General features: G+C 42.5%; 3 protein-coding genes across 7 annotated transcripts; 2 read left to right on the top strand and 1 right to left on the bottom strand.

The window, feature by feature from the left end:
- The first annotated feature begins 626 nt into the window (after positions 1–626).
- mfrp (membrane frizzled-related protein) lies at positions 627–8,321 on the top strand. 2 transcript variants are annotated; one of them, XM_086215922.1, is made up of 15 exons: positions 644–713; positions 822–889; positions 972–1,120; positions 1,621–1,732; positions 2,306–2,443; positions 2,568–2,735; positions 2,817–3,036; positions 3,542–3,672; positions 3,944–4,069; positions 4,158–4,234; positions 4,324–4,472; positions 4,636–4,766; positions 5,337–5,471; positions 5,756–5,883; positions 6,708–8,321. In XM_086215922.1, the coding sequence occupies exons 3-15, from the start codon at positions 1,067–1,069 to the stop codon at positions 6,930–6,932; spliced, it is 1,794 nt and encodes a 597-aa protein (XP_086072048.1). In that variant the 5' UTR covers positions 644–713; positions 822–889; positions 972–1,066; the 3' UTR covers positions 6,933–8,321. The 2 variants fall into 2 exon arrangements, with proteins under 2 accessions (XP_086072047.1, XP_086072048.1); XM_086215921.1 differs by having other exon boundaries at positions 627–713; positions 822–1,120.
- Positions 7,867–11,452, bottom strand: nudt8 (nudix hydrolase 8). 4 transcript variants are annotated; one of them, XM_086215927.1, is made up of 5 exons: positions 11,311–11,452; positions 9,501–10,276; positions 9,286–9,418; positions 8,971–9,048; positions 7,867–8,653 (listed from the first exon to the last, which is right to left on the bottom strand). In XM_086215927.1, the coding sequence occupies exons 2-5, from the start codon at positions 10,274–10,276 to the stop codon at positions 8,468–8,470; spliced, it is 1,173 nt and encodes a 390-aa protein (XP_086072053.1). In that variant the 5' UTR covers positions 11,311–11,452; the 3' UTR covers positions 7,867–8,467. The 4 variants fall into 4 exon arrangements, with proteins under 4 accessions (XP_086072053.1, XP_086072056.1, XP_086072054.1 ...); XM_086215930.1 differs by having other exon boundaries at positions 9,501–9,729; positions 11,311–11,360; XM_086215928.1 differs by lacking the exon at positions 11,311–11,452 and adding an exon at positions 10,652–11,190.
- ftr86 (finTRIM family, member 86) lies at positions 10,594–16,183 on the top strand. Its single transcript, XM_086215918.1, has 12 exons — positions 10,594–10,914; positions 12,487–13,018; positions 13,143–13,238; positions 13,700–13,933; positions 14,046–14,208; positions 14,287–14,385; positions 14,492–14,539; positions 14,640–14,684; positions 14,790–14,831; positions 15,060–15,125; positions 15,206–15,408; positions 15,651–16,183. The coding sequence occupies exons 2-12, from the start codon at positions 12,524–12,526 to the stop codon at positions 15,984–15,986; spliced, it is 1,827 nt and encodes a 608-aa protein (XP_086072044.1). The 5' UTR covers positions 10,594–10,914; positions 12,487–12,523; the 3' UTR covers positions 15,987–16,183.
- The last annotated feature ends 778 nt before the right edge of the window (positions 16,184–16,961 follow it).

Genomic DNA, 16,961 nt, shown 5'->3' with positions numbered 1-16,961 from the left:
CTTAGTACTGTTGGAACTGTTTGCAAAGTAGCAACAGCTGCTACTTGTCAAGGATTGTGATTAAGATCCTCCTGCAACCACCTCCAGGCAATAGCCATGTTCTGGCATCTACAGCATGGCTGGGGGTGTTGAATTAGGTTATTAAGCCTACTGATTTGGCTTGAAGTCCCTAACTAACACATCAATTAAATAGGAAACGGGCTTTAAACACCATACAGTTCCTCTATATCTTTATGGATTAAAGCTGTAATCCAGACACATTATGTTTTCCGCCGTTAGCTTCAGAAGACTCAAGGAATTGCTTCAAATTTGATCTTTGTTCACTGTCCAGTATTTTATTGTAAATAAAAATGTATCTGGACATGTACAAATACCGCAATTTTGAATCACACGCTTGAATTCCAACCCAAAAGCTTGATCATCCTTTGTGATGCATTATTATGATCAGAAACTCAGAGTTTGCAATCCTGCACATGAATGAAGCATTCCAGCAGCTTAAAAGATCATTAAAAAAGATTATCGGGTTTTAACAGGGACCGTCATTCCCACCTCTCCCTTCACACCCCTGAACCCCCTCCACCATCACCTCCCTCCCCCTCGTCAGGGCTCAGTCCTCTCAGCTGACTCGGCTTTGCTCAACTCTGTGAAGGAGTTTCTTAAACACTTCAGACACAACTCTTTCACACACACCCCAAAAAGCATGAGGAATACAGGTCAGTGCTGCAAATCTAAATGAAAAGGCAAGAAAAAGTAGCGCATGAGGATATTTTGGAGCTGAAATTTAATGTCTTTTCTTTCTCTCATTTTTATATTTTCATCAGGATTATTTGTTGATGGAAGCCCAAGCGAGGACTGTGGAGTGGCTTGAGCTTTCTTCGCTTCACCAGAGGTTTAAATTTGAAGAAAAAAAAGGAAACAATGCATCCCTCCTCTGCTTTTACATTTTCTCACAGACAAATTGTCGTCATCAGGATGTCACTATAGTTATGCATTTATCGTAACGTCACTGAGAAGAGCAGCACTGACGGGAGTCTCTCTAGTTTCCAAAGGAGCGGAGAAACTAAAGATGTCTGACCTCAGCCAAGTAGCCGTTTACACTGACTCCTCAGACATTTATAAGGTGAGCGAGGATGGTGAGGAGACACTCAGCAGTGTTTCAGTGTTTGAAAAGCAGTTTAAGGTTGGAAGTTTCCCGCTCTTGATGATGATGATGATGAGTTAGGCCCTGATTTTAGCTTTAACAATAGGAATTTGATCTTCATGTACCTGTCACCCTGCTTTGCGAGTTCTATTTGCATAAAATTCCATTTTCAAAAGAGGAGGATTCTTTGCTGATCAGCAGCCTCTCTGGCCACAAGCAGTGCTTGCGAGAACAAGTAGAATGGGCCCATAAATAGAAACATAAGTCAGCAGACAGAGTTACTAATGTGTATTGTTGCAACAACAAACCACCGGTCATACCAGACAAAGACAGGCTGCATCAGCAATCACCTCCGCAACAGTGACCTTGACTGTACATAATCCTATATAAAAGAGGAAGAATGTAATTTTAAATCTGTAAAAAAAAAAATCATTGTCTTGTTTTAACTTTTTTCACATCCTCTGTTTCACTTTACTCAGAATGTGTTCTGCAATCCTGCCTTTGAGTTGGAGGGGGAGCGAGAGGAGAAGGTGGAGGGTTTCCGAACCTCCTCATCCACCCCTGAACCAATCAAACCTGCTGCTGCTGGTGGTGAGTCAGACACTCACTCACTTGTTCCATGTGTGTGTGTGTGTGTATGTGTGTGTGTGAGGTATTTGTTGTGGCAACAGAAATTTATAAACACAGTCACATTGTAGTTGCCCATTTAAAAGGTTAAGGTAAGGCCAGGCTAATTGTGATTACAGGTACTTGGGGTCGTCTGGGTAGTTACATTCAGGTCAATATAAAGTCCCCTGAAGTAATGAAACCACGTCTGTGTGTATGTATCATAGTAACCACATTACTGTCTCAATTTAATGAACCTGTATCTTCCCTCTGTTTTCAAAACAAGTCGAATAACAGTTTTGATGAGTGATGTAATGCATTAGATCACTTTAAATTAGAATAAAGTTAAACCTTACTTCAACTTTATTATTACCATAAAGTAAGACAATATAAATATGCAGGACAACAGTAAAATAAACATTAACACACAAAGGTTACAATATATTTTTTTATCCCATTCAGGGGTGTAAGATGCAATGTCAATGCCAAACGGTTACACAAAGAAATGAATGTTAAACTGTGTGTGTGTGTGTGTGTGTGTGTGTGTCAATTGTTCAGGCTTAAGCTGGGGAGTGTTCGGGGTGTGTGTCAAGCGGCTGCGGGGTCCAGGTTGTGACTGGGGGAAGGTGGTGGTCTCCGTTGCTGTGTTACTCCTGCTAGCAGCTGTGGGACTGGCGCTGATCCTAATCCTCACACGTGAGTCACAGATCCCAAACATATCTGCTCTGATGCAAGCTTTGACACAAAGTTAGGACAACAAAAACACTGCTAAGTAGAGTAAGTGTTTTCTGTCTTGTTTCACTGTGTTCTCTTATTGCAGAGATCAAAGGTCAGGTGGTTGAGGAGACAGTGTTGGCCACCACACCATCAGACCTGCTGACTGGAGGAGATGGAACATCCCGGGCCATAATCACAACCCCTGCCAACAGAAGCCCATGGGACAGTACTGCGGCACCCCAACCTGCCAGGATCCCCCCGCCTGACACACGTAGGACATTCCAGCTCAACACCTCCTTCACTTCTTCTTCTCATGTGACTCAGAGAAGACATTATTCTCTCTCTCTCTCAGGTTGTGGAGGAGTTTTGACTGACACAGAGGGCAGTTTCAGTTCTCCTAACCACCCAGGTTCCTACCCTCCCAACTCTCTGTGTGTGTGGATTATCCGTGTCCCTCCCCCTTACTTGATCCAGATCCGTGTGTCCTCCTTGAATGTGGAGGGTCCTTCTCCTTGTCTTTTTGATTGGCTGGAGGTGCAGGAGCACGTAGAACAGAACACAGTGGTCACCAGGTTGGTTGCTCATCTCCATGGTTACTACACTTGCTTCCACATAGTTGCCTTTAAATTGTTTAAGGAGCTGCTTCAAACTGTTCTGTTTTTATTGTAAGACCTGGAACTTTTGCTGTATTTGAGCAAAGCCAAGTATGAGTAATTATATCAGTGACAAAAACCCTCAGAAAAACTTGTTTGAAGTGATCTGATTATGGTAAAACTTCGACACGTCACTGTCATGTAAGCAACTGTTGTTAGGTGGCACTAGAGATCTGTGCATGATTGCCGGTGCTTAGGGCCTCCAGCAAAGTTCTATTTGCATGAGAATACTTTGACCTTTCTGCTTACTCACGTTCTTGGAAAGTGTAGGAACACGATTCATGAAATCCTAAAAAAGATTACGTAAGAATTGCTAACAAATCCATATCGGAATTTGCAGTGCAAAGTTCAGGCTGTAATATGAGGTCTAGTCCATTAAGATGTTCTGTATGTTCTCTTTTTTTTTTTTTTTTTTCCTGTGTAGGGTCTGTGGTAAAGTAGCTCCGCCCACAGCCAACACCAACAGCAGCACAGTGTGGGTCACCTTCCGCTCTGACGCCAGCATCGCAGGCAGCGGCTTCACAGCACAGTACAGGGCCATAATGCCTGGACACAGTCAGTAGCAAAACAGAGTTTTTGTGTGTGTGCGTGTGTGTGTGTGTTTGTATAATACATACAGGCTGGTGACAAATTAAAGGAACACCTAATAAAATGCCTTCCAAAGGGATTCTTGGATTCACATCACCATCATACTCAAACCATTCATTAACCCCTTGGTGACATCTTTTACTCATTTATTCAGCTTTTCCCTTCATTTTTCCCCATCATCAAGTTCTTAAGCTTTTGCCTTTTCTGCAAAAATGAGCATTTTGTGTGTTCTCCTAAGAGAGCTGCTCCAGAGAAGAGTTCATGTGTGACAGTGGCCACTGTCTGCTGCCTGTTTCTGTGTGTGACGGACATCCAAACTGCCATGACCAAACTGACGAAGCCAACTGCAGCCATAAACACAAGGGTGAGAGCATGACGCACACTTACAAAATGAATAAATAAATAAAGCTCTGGGTGATTGAACTCATGGTCAGTCCTGTGTTTTCCCTCAGAATGTGGTGGGCAGAAAAATGGATCATATGGTTATTTGTCAAGCCCGAACCACCCCAGGCCATATCCTCACCAGCAGGTACACTCACAGCCTGCTAAACATTCTTCTAACTGGCAGGACGGATAGATGTGTTGCATGTATTTTTGTTAATCCTGCATTCCCATCAGATGTGTGTGTGGCACATATCTGTCGAGGAGGGTCATGTCGTCACGCTGAGCTTCAGAAACTTCAGTCTGGAGACTCAGGATGTGTGCGAGTTTGACTTTGTGGAGGTGCACGACGGCGGCGATGCAGGAGCTGGAAGAGTTCTGGGAAGGTGAGACTCATTGGTGGTCCATCATTGTACGTCAGTGACATCTTCAGCTGCCTGCTGGACTGTAACTGTAGCTTCAACATACATTCTACACCATCTTCCTTTATGGGAATTACATAATCAGAATGTTCTGAAACAGCTTTTGTTTTCGTTGCTGTTGTCTAAGGTTTTGTGGCACCACCTTCCCACCAGACCTGACCTCCTCTGGTCCCCACATGACTGTTATGTTCGTGGCAGATGAGGGAGTGGCCGACAGCGGGTTCAACGCCACGTACCAGGCTGTGTCCCTGCTGGATAGTGAGTTGTTTAATTCATCGAAGCAATATTTCTTCCATTAAAATCATTTTGCCTTTCAATTACTTGAAAATGTGTCTTGAGCTCATGAAGATGTTTTTTTCCTTCTTGCATGACCTCTTTGTTACTATAGAATGCAGAAAGAGCAAGTCACGGATTTAGCTTTCAAAAATGCTGGTTTATAACTCTCAAATTCATCATCTGGTATAATCCACATCTTTTTGGATAGTTTTGCTGTTGATAGCCATTAGTTTCATGTTACATACAAGTGGCTGGCTCTTTCTGAATTCTGGAGTCCCAAAGAAGTGATGCTAAAGAGGAAAAATGTCTTTGTCAGCCCAAGAAACCTATTTGTGAGTATCAGCACTAGTAAAAGGGGAAAAAAATACTTAAAACAGTTGTTTATGAAGTAGTTTTCATTAAACAATTAATTTTACTTCAATAATGCCCTTCTCTTTGCACTCTGATCTTCCTTAAAGTCAATTTTTGACCATCTCTCCAGCTGCTTTTATTTTTAATACATCAGAAGTTTTTCTTCAACAGTCAGGTTTTTTTTATTTTGTTTGTTAAAAGGGACGTGTGATCCCAGCCATTTTGCCTGCAGTACCGGAGAGTGTCTTCAGACGCAGTGGTTGTGTGACGGGTGGAACGACTGCTCTGATGGTGCAGATGAACAGGGCTGCGGCAACTCCACCTACCCTCCCTTTAGTGAGTCCATGTTATCTCTGATCAGAGGGGCCTCACTGTCACAGACACTGACCATTGTGTTCCTGAGGCCACTGGGGAAGTTTTGTGCCGTTAAAGTCACTCATAAAAGTAAAACGCAAACCCTATCAGAAATATTCATTCAGCAAGGTTGACATTTAGTAACTACAGGCGTTGACTTTTGATAATGTATTAAATTCCTTTTTTGAATCAGACAGGAAGTTGTGGTCCTCATATTAAATTTATGTGAGTTAAAGGCAGTAATGACTTTCTTCCTCCTCCACCAGCTTCATCATGTGAGCTCATAGAGGTGGAGATGTGTCAGGGTCTTAGCTACAACCTCACCTCCTTCCCCAACATCTGGCTGTCCATCGCTGATCAGAGGGAAGCTGCTACACTCCTCCGACAATATCGGGTAAAAGACACCTTCATCACCCCTCAACTTTATGGATTATTATTTTTCAAAATTGGTGGAAAACACACACACACACACAGAGCTTTACCGCCTTTAACAGTGTTATGACCAGAGTTTGGTCAGGTACGGAACATAACAAAAACAACCAGGATGGAAAGGTTGTAGTGAAATTAACCATGTCTAAATGATTTGTTGACATAGCTCAGGGCAAAAGAGGCCAACTCTAAGAGCCAATTATAACAACACACAAGCTAATTTAACTATCTAAATTAAGGATTTAATCAATTAATAAAAAAAACTCCTCTAAAACTGACCAAACACAGAACAAAACAGCACACTAAGGTTGACATCACGAACCTGATGAAACTAATTCATAGGGGACAAAGAAGATGTGGGAGCAAACAAGCTGTAAAGGGATGTCAGTGGTAATTGCTACACGTGTCATAACCTGCCCTGCTCCGAACTGTACTTAAAACACACACACACACACACAAATAAAATAAAACTCACAAAGCTGCATGTACCACACTGAAACAAACATTTCAAAGTGACTATAACATAGTAGTATGTGGCTAGGTTAGCTGCTCACATTGCACTTCATCACAAGCCACTGCAGTGATGCAGCTGGTCGTCATCACATGAGGAGCAGCAGACTTGAGAGCAATCAGGGGCGGAGCTGAGTTGCAGTTGGGTGGTGGCTGGACCAATCAGTTTCTGGAGATTGTACACTCTCATTTACATATCACCCAATGGTTAGGCAAGGGCAGGAAATGCAGTGGTCCCTGGCAGAATTCTATATCTTTTCCTACTTTGCATCATCTAAGGTATTGATGGAGCTGGCCTGCTTCGAGCCCCTGCGGAGGCTGGTGTGTGGGATGTTCCTGCCCCAGTGCAGCCCTCAGGGCGGCATCATCCAGCCCTGCCGCTCTGTCTGCTCCTCAGCAGAGCAGCAATGCAGCCAGGCCCTGGATCTCTTCTCCTTCAGCTGGCCCTTCAACTGCCACCTCCTGCCCGACTCTCAGGATCCCATGGAGTGTTCACTGCCTTGACGTTGGATAATTAGACGTTTTCAAACTCGGCCTGTTTCACGAAAGACTGCTGACACTCAGACTCAGGCTAGTTTTCTAGCAGCAGTTGGGTAGTAGTGAACATGCTGACACAAGACTTCAACCCCAGCACACAGATTGCAATGTGTTTAAGGCATGGTGGCACTGTTTCCTATGCCAAGGCAGAAATGTTTAAGCTGAATTTGCCTGTCAGCAGGATTATGTAAATACTATAAGCCTCATTTTCACTAAATCTGCTGGAGGGGTGGAGCACAGGCCAGGGAAGGGGCCATTACATTTTGGGGCAGATCAGTCATTGCACCAACAGGTGACCATACACTCCTGCTAGTACTTTGACCAGATCCATCTCTAGTTTGGTCAAAAACATCTTGAGAACTGATGAGTTACTGTGAAGACTGTGAATTTTTGTTTAACATGGTTACGGTCAATTTTGATATTTTGGCATATAGTGTGATAAAATGTGATCTGAGGACCATTAAACCTTTCTGCCACAATGACAAAAAAAAAAAAAAAATGGTGATATCCAATCTGTTTTGGTTCCAATCAGCTGTGGTTTTGGCAAAATGCTAAGTGACCCAAAACACAAAAACAATCTGCTCAAATGCATTACAATAAAAAAGAGCCTGTTTTGAAAATGATAGAAGATATTTGTGTGAAGATGAAATGGGGTAAAAGTACTACTAAAGAACAGATATCTGATAACTCTAATAAGTATTTATACTTCAGCATTTCCCATTTCTGGTCACTTTAAGAAGATGCCATTTTAATCTGATGTGGACACCAACGAAGACAAATGAAACAGATGAGGAATTAACTTGCTGCCCTGTGATTTGTGTTTTTGCACTATTTATTGCTTTGATATCCATCATGTAAAACAGATCTCTTCTGTGAAGAACAAGTACAGCCAGGAAATCTCTGAAAACAATCTTTATTGCATCGTTCTTCATGGTGTGTTCTTATCATTTCAGTGTTTGAATGTAGATTTGATCTTACAAGAGATAAAAAATACAATATAGGTAGAAATTGAAATCATACCTGAAATAATGACTTCTGTTATAATCTTACTTCAGTGAACCACCATAACAAGAATGTAACATACTCAAGGCTCACAGTTGACTTGTACAGCTCAATAACTGGATTTAACTTAAAAGAGTCCACTTGGCTGATAACTGTTGCAACAGAAGACCTGAAGCTGAATTAAAGCAGGATTTGTCGTATTGATATGTTCAAGTAGAATCACCATTCCTGTGTTTGACAAATCAAGACCAAATATCTGTGCTCTCACATTATCTACGACCCGGCTGATTCAGTTGATATCAAGGCTCAGAAAGTGCATGAGTGGACACAGGCTTGTCCTCACGGTAAGAACGTAAGGATGCGTTCATAAAAATCTATTTAAATATTCTTTTGTTCTTGACATGGGTTTTTTTGCTGGACACTTGTTGATCAAATCTTTAAGTTGCATGACAGGTGTGTAATGTAGAAGAGTTGTCACTGAGGCAGCAGCCGCATTGGCGCTATGATGAGACGATAAGTTTCAGGGTCTGGTCTAGGGCGACAGCTGTCAGGCCCCACACCCGATGCTTACCGTTACAGAACACCGGGAGTGTGTATCCATATTTGTCGCCTGTGCGGAAATGTGTGTATCCACGGTTTTGAGGGTTGCATAAATGGGACAAAGACAGGGTGAAAATCTCCTCCACCTGAAGTACAAAGACAGAGACGGAGCATGTTGTTCTTAATATGGGATTGTTCTTAATACAGGTCAACTTGGAAAGAGGCTTGTTTATCTGCAATTTTATGCTGGTTGACAGAAAGGATGGTTTAGCAATCTGAGACACCGAGTCAACTCAGACGATGATTTGGTCTATGAATGTTACAACCATCATTTCCATCGGCAGAGTACAGCCAGGAATGACCACCGCTACACAGAAATCTTGACTGTACTACAGCCTCTGGCAATTTACACGAGTAGAAATCTGGGCATTGGGAGTAGATATAAAATGCAGCAGGAGCGCACCTCTCCAGGGTTCGGTTTGAAGGACAGCTCCTCAAGATGGCCCACGTTCGCCAGCACAGGGGCAACCACCATCCCTGACTGAAGAGACACGAAAGATTTCGGAGGAATCACATCTCTTGTCAGTTAGCTTTGGTCTGAATCAGTGCTACTCCAGCTGGTGGTGACTCTGTCATCACATTATGTGTCTTGATTAGCTCAGATGTTAGTGACTCTTAACGGTAACGTCCACTTCACTTTAAAACAGACTGTCCTGTTGTTCCAGGAGGACCACTGTCTGAATATTTGCTCTGAAAAACAGTCAGGGTGGGTACTCACCCTATCCCTGAGGGGCTTCATGACACCCCAGACCCTTTCTGTTGCCACATTAATTCCAAGCTCCTCCCTGGCTTCCCTCAGCGCAGTAGCCACCACGTCCTTGTCTGATGGGTCACTCTTTCCTCCTGCAAAGCTAAATATAGGTTGAAATGAGCACAAATACATGACTGCTTAAGATTTTACATAATCTAGTGTGTTTGCAGACTGCTGCTAACCTGACATCGCCTTTGTGCCTGCCCTTCAGTGTGCTGGAACGCAGGGTGAAGAGAAATGCTGGCTCCCCACCAACACAGCAAAGACACACCAGGACGGAAGCCCATTTCGCCTGTTTCTTTCCCTGGATCCAACTGTCCCCTTTACTCCCATCATAAAGTTTCAAGTTAGGCTCCAGGCTGTGACGACATCTGTTTTCATTCTCCAGAGATAGACAGTCTCTCCAGGCGTCTGCAACATGCGGAGCAGCCTGATGAACTGCTCTGCTCTGGCAAGAAGTCAGGTTGTAGGATTGTGGTCTACTGTTGAAGCCTCTCAACACAGCAGATCTTACAAAGTGCTGCTCACTACATTGAGTCTTATTTATGAAACCGTGTGAAGGTTGGCACATGCCCCATGGCCTCCTCCAACCTGCGCTGGATAAACAGTCCCAGTAAGTGCTTAAGGCTTTGGGGGTTTTTGCTAAATCTTCAACTAGAGTGCATTTAGGATTAGATGCCAGTCTGGACTTTACATGGGCTTTGGATGTTGGATTGTTAAATGAGACCTCTCTCAGCTGATGACGACCACAATCTAAGTAATTCAAGTGCTGTCCTGGACAGGGTACAGTCTCTCTGGGAAATGAGGACCCCCTCTTTCTCTCATGAATCCATCCACATGTCCTTGCCTTCAGTTCTCTTGTACCATGCCATCCAGCACAAGTGTGTTCACAGACAGCGGTTAGCAGCAATGGCCTAAAGGGATAAGGCCAGGTCAGGATTTGAGGACCCCGAAACATCTTGAGTGAAGGAAAGTGAGGAAAAAGCATCAGTAAAAATGGCTTTTCAACTAACCACAGCAACATGTGGTTACATGATAAGGGAAGCTCACCCACAAATTACAATTCAGCCATTACCTACTCACCCTCATGCCTATAAATGATCAAGTATAGTTTTTTAGTCCACAAAACACTGCACCTCTTCCTGAGCCTCTCAAGCAGCGTCTTCTGGATTTAAAAATGTAATCTGACCTACCATCAGTTTTAGAGTAAGGAGATAATGACAAAGTTATGTTTTTAGGGTGAACTGTTCCTTAAAATTTAGTCGGTGTGGTAGCAGGTTTAGCACCTGTCAGATGTGGTCAAATATACAAAATGGCACTTGGCTTCACTTACCAGCAGAAAAAAGGCCAATTTTAATAGATAAGCAGATCAAATATAAACATTCAGAAGCCTTTTGGCTGGTGGCCAGAAAAAGTAAAAGCTAAAGTATACGTGACAGGTACAGCCATGCTTTCAATCGTGAGGTAATCACAGCAAAACCCAACAAATAGTTACAATCATGGTGGATCAACATGTTGTGACGTCAGGAATCAAGCCCCCATACCTTCTCTTGCAACGGAAGACGAGTGACTGCGTCTAAGTTTTAACAGGATCAGGTGAGGTCATAATACGCAATTATAAGAGTTCAGATCAAACTTAACAACTGTCCCTGTAAGACTGCAACGTTACGTTCATCTCTCGTTGACGATTTGTGATTAGTCCACATACAGTTTCTCTAGTAGTTCAGATTCTGGGCTTCTCGGTTTGTGAGCTGGCTCACTGTTTTTTGAGAGCGTATTTGACTCTGAAATTCGGCGTCTCTGTTGGACGTAATGCGCTAACGGGCTAACACGTTAGCATAACACTTAGACAAAGCTCATACCGTATTTGGCTGCCAAAATTCAAAATATGCTGAATGATACGGGCCTGAAATTTCCGACACCAAGTAAAGAGACACTCAAATAACCCAACTTTAAAAGCAGACTGCAAACTTAAATCGGAAAACAACTCACCTTGAATCCGCAGCTGCTAGCCTCTGTCCCGGCTAGCCGGCTACTACGCCGGGAGACCAGATTTTTTTTAACATGCAACTTTATTGACACATAGATTGAAGAATATACAGCAGAGACACGGTCACATTGCGCTGTGAATGAAAACACGAACACACACACAAATACCTACAAAAACATATATATATATATATATATATATATATATTTTGAAACAATTATCTCACATTCGTTTTATAACATAATATATTTTATGTCTGGATATTGAAGAAATGAACTGTGACATATAGTACTATTATTCTGGAAATTTGTTTTTTAGTTCAAGATGTGAATGTAGAATCTGATTTAAAAAATAATAATCTCCGGCTAATATCCAGAAATTGATAGAGAAACTGATATCTCAGTAAGTTTTGGTAACTAAATGCCCGGGAAGACACCTAACACAAGTTACTGGAAACTAAACAATATAGTTAAAGGAGGAAAAAAACGGATTGCTTAAGAAACTCCTCAACTCACTCATGATTGTACTAGCATTAGAAGGAAAAATGTAAAAAAAACAACAACATTTGTGCAGTAATGCTTTGAAATGTTTTACTGAATTAAATAGCAACAACAAAAATATCTTTTACACTGACTTTAGTTTGACGACGGGGTACAAATAAACAAAGGAGAGTGTGACTTGAATTCTTTACAGATAAAGGTTTTGGGGAAATCCCATGGTTTTTCCATTCGCATTCACCTCGTCACAGGTGAAAAACCAGTCTGATCTCTTCTGACCAAGTGTTAACTAGGCTTGTTTCCTTTGCTACTTCCAAACAGTTTGTATGATTTTTTTTAAAGTAGCCTCACAAAGGCAAGGCAAGGCAAGGCAATTTTATTTGTATAGCCCGTTTTCACAAACAGTTTGTCTCAAAGGAGCCCCACATTCTATAAATTAAAGTCACTGTTTGTTTATTACTAAAGTTGCAATTATTTCAGTTGTTGTGCCAAAAATGTTTAGCAAATACAGTACCTATGACTTAAGAGGGAGAAACTCCTCAGAACCTGTTTTGCCAGCCCCACCCAGAGCCCAGGTTGCTTCAGGTTTTAAGGAGGATGTGATTCATGCAACCTGACATTTCAAGTGTGCCGTACTTGGCTTTTTTGAGGTGAGATTTTTTTTTTTTCCAAAAAATACAGGTAAGATTTCTTGGAAAACTACACACCTGCCTAACACATGGCCTCAATGTGGTCTGAGGAGGAGGCTTTCATCTGCTCAGTATGCCTGGACACCCTGAAGAGCCCAGCCACTCTATCTTGTGGACACTCATACTGCTTGGCTTGTATTCAGAGCCACTGGGACAAGGAGGAAAGCAAGGGGCAATATAGCTGCCCCCAGTGCAGGCAGGTCTTCAACCCTCGGCCCTCGTTGGGCAAGAGCACTGTCCTCATGGAAGCTATGGAGAAATTGAGAACCAACAGCCTCAAGCAGAGCTCCCCTGCTCCACCCTCCATGCCTGTCTACTTGGAGGTCCTACCAAATTCAGGGCCGCAACAGGGCAGTGTGTACCCCCAGCTCTCTGCAGTGGCCCCCAGACTCTGCCCTCAACACAACCAACCGCTGGCCCTGTTTTGCCGTGAAGACAAGGAGTGTGTATGTGAGGTGTGTTGCCAGCATGGACACAAAGGGCATTGTGTGCTAAAACCAGAAGAGGAGAGAAAAGAGAGACAGGTATGTAATGCACAATATAACCAAAAGTATTGCCATTTTTTTAAGGGTTTCGAATTGATTTTGTGTGTGTGTGTGTGTGTGTGTGTGTGTGTGTGTGTGTGTTTGTGTGTTTTTGTGTGTGTAGAAAGAACTTATTCAGATGCAGGCAGAAATACAGAGTAGAGTCCAGGAGATGGAGAAGACACTTAGGAACTTTCCACATCTTGCCTGTCAACAAAAGGTAAAGAACTCTGTGTATAAATTTTTGTATCAAATTTTCAGTCACTGATATCTTGCTTGTATTCCTATTTTTGACAATCACTCATTTTAGCGCCTCTGTTTTTGCAATAACTGCTGCGCTGCCTGTTCTTTAAGGGGCAGGGCCATGGATGTCACAGAACCTCTGACTAATCTCTCTCTTTGGTTCTCACTTTGACATCCTACTCCTGACTTTAATATCTCACTTTGATTTCTGACAGCCAGATAACGCTTGAATATCAAAGGTATCCTGGAATAATACTTTAATTTCAGTTAGTCATCCTGACCCCAGACCCTCGGTCAGATAAACGTTTGTTGAAATAATCCGACTCACGGACAGATTGGCTGAAAGTCCTTTTTTAAAAAAAAAAAAAAAAAATTAGAATGGTTAGAATTTTAGATCAATAACCTCATCTTAAATTGTCTCCGCCCCTCTCATTGCAGGCTTTGGTTCAGGCTCTACAGCAAGAGAGACTTGCTTTATTTTCTGAGCTTGTCAGTAACATGAATCTCACCAGCACCCAGGTGGGTGACCTTCTCAGCAACCATGAGATTACTTTAGGCAGTCAGATTGAGGGTCAGGTCCATCGACTGGAGCAGGAGGTGGTGCAGCTGCACTGGAAGAGCGAGGAGCTGGGCCGACTGGTGGACATAAAGGACCATATTTGCTTCTTAAAGGTAAACAGTTTGTGGCAAATAATGAATATTGCTTTCAATCACATTCCCTCGGGCAAAAAAAACATAAGGTGTAAAATCAATCTTTCTAATGAAACACTTTGTATCTTTCAAGAATTACTTCACTCTGGAGCCGCTGCGTCCGACTGATGCTGCAAGAGGATCAATACCGAGCAAAGAGGAAGCGCTTGTAGCCTGCATCCGCTCAACCATGAAAGAGCTACAGGAGTCCATCCAGAACATTTGTAAAGCCAGTCTGACCAAGATCACTTCATTGGGTCAGTTTTTCTTTTATTTCTTTCCTCTCCTCTCCTCCCCAGACATTCATAATGTTCCCTCTCTCTATCTCTCTACAGTGAACGATGAGCTTATGGCTTCAACACCCGATGATGCAGCAACAGCACCAGGCATGGCAGCAGTTGATGACCGTCAGGCCGCCCATGCGCAAAACACAGGTGCAGTAACAGAGAAGTACCCGGTGTACAAGGAGTTTGTTTTGTCTGTGTTGAAATAAAAAAAGAGACCTTCAGTTGTGTTTATTCACTCTTTTATTTTCTGTAGTGAATGAGATGGAACACAATTCACCGTTGCCCCCAACTCGACCCCGAGGTAAGTGACCTTGCAAATGCACACTCTAGCTTTGTAGTTTCTAAAATAACTGCTCTTGAGATGGAAAAAAAAAAATCCTTCATCCCTTTTTTCCTTATAGAGGCTTCATCCACATCTTCACAAGTACTTCCAACTTGTGCCGAAGGTGAGACAGTAAAGACTAGCTGGAACTTACAGAACTTGTCTTGTGGTGGTCTCAGATTTATTTACTTCCACATGTCTTTCTCTTGCCATTTCTTTGGACATTAAGCCTCAGCTCCTCCTCCGCCATTCCTTCCCCTTCAACCTCAAGGTAAACACCAATGCATGACAAACCACCTGTAAATATAGTGTTAAACATCTCCTTGTCCTAATTACCATACAGTATCTTCTTATTTGGGGATTTTTAACCGTGTTGATGCTATAATGAGTATTACTGCACTCTGCAGGACAAGTAGGACTGGTAGTCACACTGTTGACCACATCAGATGTGACCTAAAGCCAAAGGTCAAAAGTGATTAAAAGCTTTTAATGTTTTTAGCACTTCCTGTAGCATCAGTGGGACATTTGAATCCAGAACCAAAGACCAGAGAAGAATTACTGAAATGTGAGTCCGTCATAACTCCATAAATATGAAGTGAATAACACTCTAGAGCAGCGTCTTCACTACTAATCCTCTCCCTTCAGTTCGATTTGAACCCACAATGGACCCCAACACAGCGTATCGCCATGTGCAGCTGTCAGATGGAGGTCACAAGGCCACAATGCGGGCTGAGAACGTGAACCCAACAGACCACCCAGAACGTTTTGTCTTCTGGAGACAGCTCCTCTGCAGGGAGCCACTGGGAGGGAGCCCGTATTACTGGGAGGTGGAGTGGACGGGCCAGAAGGTGAGGTCCTTGGTGAAATAAGAGCTTTCTTGAATGCACCATACATCAGACATCAAGTGTACTGAAAGATTGAAATGAAAACTTTAAAACTTGACTCGTGGACTCTTCAGATTACCGGCATCTTTTTTAAAAATGTTTTTTGTTAAATTAAAGATTAAATTTTAGTGTCATCTGTTACTGGTATTTGCAGCCAACAAGATTTGCTTGCTCTCTAATCTACTTTGTCCTGTCTTGTAATGCAGATCACTTTCGGAGTGGCCTACAAGGAGATGGAACGTAAGGGTTCTGATGACAAAAGCCGTCTGGGCCATAATCCCTTGTCCTGGAGTTTATACTGGTCTGGGACTGGTTTCTCCTTCTGGCACAATGGCCAAGAAAAACTGCTGGGCTCACCCAAGTCTAAACGTATCGGAATCTATCTGGACCAGCAAGAAGGGATTCTGGCCTTTTATCGCATTGCCAACAACCAAGCTTACCTCATTCACCGGCACCAGACTCAGTTCACTGGCCCGCTGTACCCGGGGTTCAGGTTCTGGGGAGGAGTAGGGGCAACAGTTACTATTTGCCAGCTGGATTGAGTTGTGTATATAACAGATAGTCTGTTGGTTTGTTAAATCTCCTGCTTCCCGTCCTGGAAGTGGGAAACATTTAAATAAGGAAGTAAATGTAAGGATTTGTCATGTCTTGATATTGATATAGATTGTTGTACCCAACTGCATTAAAGCAATGGAAAGTTTCTAAAAATGTATTTAATAAAATAAAGTGTATGAGAGTACATGCCTTTGAATTGATACTTTTTAAAACCATATTGTCACATGGCCACACTGCTGGTGTCACATTCTGTGATTCTACCGTATAGCTCTCTTCTAACGTGACCAAAGTTAACACCCGAGTCCGGCGTTTCTTGTCCTCCACTCCATTCTCTAGTTATCTGCAGCATCGCTCATATTCCCACGTACAAAGAACTATTTGACCTTGATTGATCTTTTTTGTTTTGCACCCGTTTCCCTCAACATCCCTGAGATGTTCTCCATAAATCAACTTCATGATTTGCATGAAATGAAATATTTATTTTTCATCTCCCTCCAAATCATTGATGTTCTTTTGAAAGAGGCAACATTTTCATGACTCTCCAAAGAATTCGGCATGGCTTTGTGCTGGTAAACGCATGTTATTCAACACTATTCATGGCAGGACAATGAGACTCTCATTTTACATGTGGTTACAACAGCAAGTGGCCTGCCCTGATTGAAAACCTTAGAGATAAAGAACATGACATGACATCCTCAAAAGCTTCTGGGTAGCAAAAAAAAAAACCTAACTTGAATTTGTGACATTTTGTGACACACGTAAAATGTGTTATACGAGATACTGCAATGTCACTCACCATGTAGGCATTCGATTTTACCTACATCAAACACATTTATCAACAAATGTGACATTATTACAAAGAAAACAATAATTTTGCAATGAAAGTGTGACATTCTCATAAACTTGGAAGGACATTGATGAGAACACTGAACTACATGGACGTTTCACCTCAGATGTTGATA

Source organism: Aulostomus chinensis, chromosome 10 (genome assembly GCF_037954235.1).
Source record: "Aulostomus chinensis isolate RoL2024-O1b breed Wild chromosome 10, RoL_Achi_v1.0, whole genome shotgun sequence".
Taxonomy (NCBI): Eukaryota; Metazoa; Chordata; class Actinopteri; order Syngnathiformes; family Aulostomidae; genus Aulostomus; species Aulostomus chinensis.
Note: the sequence above shows the minus strand (reverse complement) of the source record. Positions and strands in the feature narration are given on the sequence as shown.